Here is a 7,509-nt window from a genome sequence, read left to right as displayed (position 1 = left end):
TGTTTTTTTGTCCACCCAAGCAGAATATTAATAATTTCTGAAGGATCACGTGAGACGTACTTCATCACAGGAATAAATTTAATCTTAAAACACAATCTAAAAAATAGAACAGTTGCTTTAAATCTGCTAAATTTATTAATCTTTGCAAGTAATTCTAAAATGCAAATCCGAACCATCAACATTTATCGAAAGGTGTCGCTTTAAATGTAGTCGCAGGGGGCGCATGTGACGTAGCACACGCTTCCAATCAATCGTTGGCTTCCATGTTTTTAGGGGTGGAGAAAAGAGAAAAAAATATGTGAAAAATGGCTACTGTGCAGTCTGAATCCGAACAACCATTAGAAGATAAACTCATTAACGGTACACTCGGTGAAAACAAACCTGAGCTACAACCTGTATCAGCTACAGTAGCCGATTGTGAGGCGGAGGTTTGTGCACAAAGAAGCGATGTGAAGGGAACGACTGACCCTGGTGTTCCGTCTTCACCAGCGAGGGAAAATTCACCTCCACATGGCGTTGCTCTTTCACCACGCAACAAAGATGCATCAGGAATGTCCTGTAATTTTAAATCTACGGAGGACGATCAAACCACGGACGTGCTGCCTCAGAATGATAACAAAGATCTCATTTCAGCTGAGCCCGGAACGACCTGCGATGTGATATCGGATCGTTTGCACAACGAAAACATCGGTAAGTACAACTTTGCATCAAGGGCAGACGGTAAAGGGCACGCGCCGCTTTGTTGAACATTGCATAGACTTGTGTAATTTCACACAGGTATTTAGACGTGGAAAGAGCATGCAGAAACTCTTAGGGCGTTTTTTCTTCCTGACAGCAATTAATTTCTCGGTAATTGGCCTGTTCTAACTCAATCAAAAACACAACTGCTTGTTTAACCCTTTCATGCGTGAAGATCTAGACTCATTTTAGAGGTTTTAATTAGTAAGAATTGCATACGACACCTGAAGTTTTATTTAAATACATTTTCTAACATCAGTTTTTATATAAATAAAGGTTTGGAACTGTCCACGTGGAACAAAAACATGCCTCCCCAGGTGAAAAACAAGTACACTTCCATAATGTACTTGAACTGCTCTATTTTCGCTCACTAATTTTGTACTTAATGTACTAAAAATGATTCTTTAGTACTTCTTAAGGTCATCTAAGTGTACTCAACTGTGCCATTTTGAGACACCCATGAATATGAACTAAAATGCACTTTTAACATACTATCTTTGTATTTAAAAAAATGTATTTATTTACCACTTGTAGTACACTTGAACCCATCTTTCATACACTAGTACACTCAAGTGTACTACAAGTGGTAACTAAACACATTTTTTAAATACAAAGATAGTATGTTAAAAGTGCATTTTAGTTCATATTCATGGTGTTCATATTCATAAACCATCAGTCTGCATTGTTCAACTTGTTTTTAAATAATAGTGTTTAACAGTGGAATTCCTGTTAAAAAAAACTGCATTACCCATGATTCTACAGAGAAATCTCCACCAATAAGAGAATCACAACAAACAAATCAGCTAAAAGAACACTTAACGCCCAGCCATTCCCAAGAAGCACTGGACTAGGAGTCAGTTCCCCCTGCAATTTCTCACTACTTAAATATTTGTTTGCATAATATGCATAATTAAAAAAAAAAAAAAAAAAATCTATCTATATTATCTGTCTGTGATCAAAACGTTTTAGATTGCTCCATAATTTTTTGATTTTGTCATTTGCAATGCTTAATGAGGTTGTAGTTATTTTATCTCGTTAAAGACATTAAGTCTCGTACCTTGTACTTTATAGCTGGTGGGTTTGATTCATTGCTTATAACTCCTAGCAATGACTTTTTAAAAATACCTATGGAAAAACGAACGAGAAAAGTTTGTCTGGAACTAGGGCCGCTGAAAAAAAATGCATCTTTAGTTTTTTTTATTTATTTATTTATTTATTTTTATTTATTTGCTTATTTGGATCCCCATTAGCCACTACAATGGTAGTGGCTATTCTTTGTGGGGTCCAACAAGTAAAAAAACAAAATTACATGAATCCATAACAATAAAAACCAATACAATATAACATACAAACCCAAATTTCATTCATAACATCAAAATCAACAATTTACTTGGTACTGTACCATTAAATTTCTTTAACGATTTTTTAAACCTCATTTTGCTTAGTTCAGCTTAGTTCAGGGTGAATGGTAATAATTAAACATTGTACAACCAGGTCACATGATTTAGCTATTAAGTGGTAAGGCATAGAATGAAATGGACAGAGATAGACGCATACGATGGGGTACTGATAAAGTGAACGTGTATGACACTTCTGAAAGCAGAAATAGGGGACATTGGTGCCAGATGTCATACAGCTATCTCAGTAACAGCTTTTGAGTCAAATGTTCAGTTACACAAATGCTTGTTTTCTCTATCAGTGCTTTTGTAGGTTTCAAGTTTTTAAACTTAAAGAGTGATTTTCTTGCATTTGTCCATCAAAGTAAAATTACAGCATCATCTTATTTTATCTACAGATGCTCAATAGCAGAGTGAAAACTGCTAATTTATACAGTGTTAATTACAATATTTATTGTAATTAATAGTAGTTTGTGTTTTTACCTTTTACATTTTTACTGAGATAAACATTTTAGTGAGATAAACAACTACAATCTCATTAAGAATTGCAGTCCCATGATTTTTTTTATAATAATCATTGCGCTGTTTAAACATGGCTTAAGGCCTCTAATAGACAGTTTATTAACTATGCTTTCACAAAAAGAGTCTGTTAACTGTAGCTTTTTCTGGGCAGTAATGGTGGTAGTATTTAATACCTTTTTTTTGACAACACGTCAAGCTTTTCAACAGTCTTTAGATGATCTACAGTACACCTTTTAAACAACTGACATAATCTAAACCATTTATTACAATTATAAATCTGAATGACTGCTACCTATTGGGTACATTGGAAATGACTTATTATCTAATGTTTTTCCTGCTATCACTCTACAGGGCAAGAAACCGACAAAGAGAAAGCGGACAAAACTACAGAAAATGTCAGCAAAGAGTCAAATCATAACAGAGAAGAAGAACACCCACCAAAACAAGATGAAGATTCGACAAATATAAGGGAAGTATCAAAGTCTCGTGACGAGGCAATGCAAAGCACAGAAGTGAGGATAGGGGAAGCAGGAGATCCCAAAACCACGGAAAAGGTTAAGGACAACACAGAAGAGAAGGAAGGAGAAGATCCCAAAAGCGTGGAGAAGGTTAAGGACAACACAGAAGAGAAGGAAGGAGAAGATCCCAAAAGCGTGGAGAAGGTTAAGGACGACACAGAAGAGAAGGAAGGAGAAGATGATCCTAAAAGTGTGGAGAAGGTTAAGGACAACACAGAAGAGAAGGAAGGAGAAGATCCCAAAAGTGTGGAGAAGGTTAAGGACAACACAGAAGAGAAGGAAGGAGAAGATAAATCTAAGAGTGATGGGACAGGCATAGTTGTCAAGCGAAGGAAAAGCCGATTGGAATGCAACGAATGTGGTAAAAAGTTCACTCGTCGGGAAACATATAACCTGCATCGACACTTTCACATGCACCAAGATGAGCAGGCTTCCCTTGTTTGTAAAGAATGTGGCATTACTTTTCAGCATCGAAGTGACCTCATCAAACACCGCAGTATTCATAAAGAAAACAGCCAACCAAGCCTGTCGCATTCGAAACGCTCTGAGAGGATATTCAAGGAACGGAGGAAATTTCAATGTGAGCATTGTGGTATGTGTTTCTCGACAATGATGCGATTAAGGCTTCATGTTTGTGAACAGAATGTGGAAAAGCCTTTTCGCTGCCCTCTGTGCCGCAAAGAGTTCCAGTACAGGGTGTCCATCAATGCTCACATGCAGAGTCACTCATTAGACAGTCCTTATCGGTGCCAGGAGTGCAACAAAGGCTTTCAGAGTTTAGTGACGTTGCATATCCACCAACGATCCCACGCTGCACTGAAGCCATATGAGTGTCCAGATTGTACCATGGTCTTCAGGCATCGCTACGTCATGGAGGACCATCGACGCAGGCACACTGAAGAAAGAGCACACCTGTGCAAAATCTGTGGGAAGAACTTCAAATACAGCAGCCTTTTGCAGCAGCACCAGTATCTCCACACAGGCCAAAAGCCTTACCACTGTTCATACTGTGGAAAAACGTTTGCTTTTGCACAAAACATGCGAGCACATTTTCGGCAACACAAAAAGATCTCAGCTAGGTCTGAGGCAAGTATTACAAACCATAACGTATCTCTTGTTGGGCAAGTAGGTAAAGAAATAGCAAATGTTGAGCAGCAGCGCAATTGTCCTCTGTGCCCTCAAATTTTTTATGCAGCATCTGATTTAAGAGCACATATGTTAATCCATGAGGCAGAGTATGAAAGGATGAGTAACGGCAAAAGGTTCGATAAGGTCTATGCCTGCCAGTATTGTCCTCTTAAATTCCAGTCAGAATCCATCCTGCATTCCCATTCACAAACGCATATGACTAACATTTTGGGTTTAAACACAACACATATCACAAATCAGGTTAAAGCGGTACTTGAAAAGCAAGATGATGTTGGTATGGACGAGGCAGATATTGACAGTGTGTCAGGAGTAGGGGGATTAGAGGACCAGACAGAGAAGAAACCATTCAGGTGTCGAGACTGTGGAAAGTGCTTTCGTTACCGATCAGTGTTAGAGCTTCACATGCGCATACACAACAAGGGTTATCAGTGTCAAGTGTGTAAAAAGTCCTTCAGATTTAGTAGCTATTTGCAGCAGCATTCAATTATCCACACCGGGAAGAAGCCATACAAGTGCCCGGACTGTGGTAAGGATTTTGCATTTCATCACAACATGAAAACACACCAGCGGCTGCATCAACAAAAGCCGTTTCGCTGCACGCAGTGCCGTAAGGGCTACAGCGATGAGAGCCAGCTTCAGCGGCACATGCTTTCCCATACAGGTGAGAAACCTTACAAGTGTCATCTGTGTGACAAGAGCTTTGCTTTGGCCTACTTGCTTCGAGACCATCTAAACACTCATACAGGGGAGAGACCCCATCGATGCCAGGAGTGCCATAAGTCATTTCCTTGGCTTAGCAGTCTGCTCGTGCATCAAAAGATTCATGTGCGTAAACGGCAAGGTCAAGGTCACAGTTATCCACTGTCCATACATTCTCAAAGAGGCAGAGTAAGTACCGGCAGGAGAGGTAGGCCAAGATTAGATCGAGACAACGGACGGACAGCGCCTCTGCCGGGTAGAATCATGCCAGAAACACTGTTGCCAAATGTGGTTCCACATCAGTCCCGTAGCTTCAATGCAAATAGACATGAACGCATGCAGCTTAGATCGCAGCACTTGCACACTAGAAGTCATTCCCAGCAGGTTCATTTGCAACAAGAATGGCAGCTACAAATGGCGCCTTCATCAGAAGAACTGCTGCACTCTCAAAAGCCTACAAATTTATTGGAAGGCCAGCCAAGCAATGCAGTGCAGATGCAGTGGCCAGGAAGTCACCTTAAGACGATCTTGCCTAAATGTGATGGTCTCCCAGAGCTCATGCACCAGCAGCAACCTTCTCAAGCAAATGTACCAATGTCAGCACAACCTAATCATTACTCCGAGATAAGTATATCTGAAACAGAGCAAAAAGGCAAGCATTCACAACACCACATGGACAGGCCTTCGCTTCTGGATGGAAAAAGGCAATCACCGAGAGCAATTCAAGATCCTCAGCAGTCGCAGTGGCCAGTACTCTGTGATTCGGTGCAAACAGCTATTCCAGAGCTGTTCAATAATTCATCAGAAGATGGCAATGTAACTGTTGACTTAGAAGCACCAACCAACAAGGAATCGGATAAACTCGCTCATGATTTGCAAATGCCAAATTCCTCTGGTCTGGCTAAAACAGAGATGGTTCAGACTGGTAGTATAGTCCTATCCGCTGGTGCTTCCGGTCTAACGAATACCACTCCATGGGGTATGAAAACATCTTTAGAAATGTCTACATCTGTGGGCTTGCAAGAAATACCTGGAGAATCATTAGAGAAGCAGCAAAACAGACTAATCCAGCACTTGCCTCAGCAAATGCAGGTGCCACAGCAGCTTCTTCAACAACAGCTTCATCAGCCACAGCTCCAGCAACAGACTCAGATACCTCCTACTTGGGTTAGTGCAACTCCTCCAACCCAGATGGGACCTGTGAACATGTCGTATGTGCAAGCTCGTTTTCCCCTTGGGGACAGACCTCCGTTGTGGGGGTTTCAGGCTACTCCAGTTGTTTCCCAGACCCTTGTAAACGGACCGGTTCAACAAGGCCACATCCGGGCACAACACGTAGCTCTGATTTCTGGCCAACAGATTCCTCTAAATCAGCCTTCATCTTTTATCTCACCACCTTTTCCTCCACCAGCTTTAAATATACCTGCTCCGCATCCAATGCATTCTGTTGGAAGGCAACTTCCAGGTCCGTTACCACAAGGCATCTTCTTTACCTCACAGGGCACCATAAATGAGATGCCAATCATTCCACAAGTAACAAACTTACCTCAGTTAGCCCAACAAACTGAGCCACACAAAATGGGCAATAAAATGCCTTTTGCCCCAGATCACCTGTTCCGGTGCATGATATGTGGTTGTTCTTTGCCTGGAGAACTAGAATTACAGGTGCATTATATGCAACATGCACAGCGAGATGTCTGAGTTTGATTTTAGAAATGATATACTTACAAAACAACAATAGCTCAGTTTAGACTGTCTCTGCTGTTTTATTGTACATTGCTGTTAAGCTGCTGGAGTGTGTTGAAGATTTAAAATGTATTAATGTTTTTATTCAGTTATTAAATTTTCCAGCTGAACATATATCCTAGTTTCATGTGTTTTGTTACCCCAATACAATAAACCACACAAACCAAATTAACATAATTAAATAATTAAAATATTTTATAAAGAACTGCAGTGTTATTTAAATTTATAGTCAATTTGCTGAAATTATATCCTACATTGTCTTATGGTCATTTACAAGTAATATGATGGTGTTCAAATGTTTGCAGACACTTAAAGAGTATCAGTGGTTTTAAGAGTTGAGCATTGCTACTCCATTAAACATGTTAATAATGTGCACTTTATTGTGTTTGTAAATGTGGAGGTAATACAATGCAAAGTTTGAGTTAATATGCATTTTGTACTAGATTTAAAATCTCTAAAGTAATTGGCATGCCATGGTGTATGTGCAATATAAAACTTTCTGAAAGGCTGTAATTAATTTTTTCTTCGGTGTCTCTTTGACAATCATTATTTGTAATAATTATGATAATAATTTGAAATTTCCAGAGGTCAAAAGTCAATAAAATAAATGAATAAAAACTGATTTGAGGATGTATGTGAGCTGCTTTTATGCACGTTTCATAAAGTAGCCCATAGTTGTTTAGATGTAAGTACACAATCATATAATACATAATCTCGTGTGTGTGTGAGAGAGAGAGAAC

At 39.5% G+C, this 7,509-nt stretch overlaps 1 protein-coding gene across 2 annotated transcripts; it reads left to right on the top strand.

Annotated features, from left to right (window-relative positions):
- The first annotated feature begins 246 nt into the window (after positions 1–246).
- Positions 247–6,883, top strand: zgc:66448 (uncharacterized protein LOC327401 homolog). 2 transcript variants are annotated; one of them, XM_058747403.1, is made up of 3 exons: positions 247–690; positions 3,009–3,376; positions 3,431–6,883. In XM_058747403.1, exons 1-3 carry the CDS (start codon positions 306–308, stop codon positions 6,722–6,724), a joined length of 4,047 nt encoding a protein of 1,348 aa, XP_058603386.1. In that variant the 5' UTR covers positions 247–305; the 3' UTR covers positions 6,725–6,883. The 2 variants fall into 2 exon arrangements, with proteins under 2 accessions (XP_058603386.1, XP_058603385.1); XM_058747402.1 differs by having other exon boundaries at positions 248–690; positions 3,009–6,883.
- Positions 6,884–7,509: the final 626 nt, after the last annotated feature.

This window comes from Onychostoma macrolepis, chromosome 16, assembly GCF_012432095.1.
Source record: "Onychostoma macrolepis isolate SWU-2019 chromosome 16, ASM1243209v1, whole genome shotgun sequence".
NCBI classification, from domain to species: domain Eukaryota; kingdom Metazoa; phylum Chordata; class Actinopteri; order Cypriniformes; family Cyprinidae; genus Onychostoma; species Onychostoma macrolepis.
This window is presented reverse-complemented; position numbering and strand designations above follow the sequence as displayed.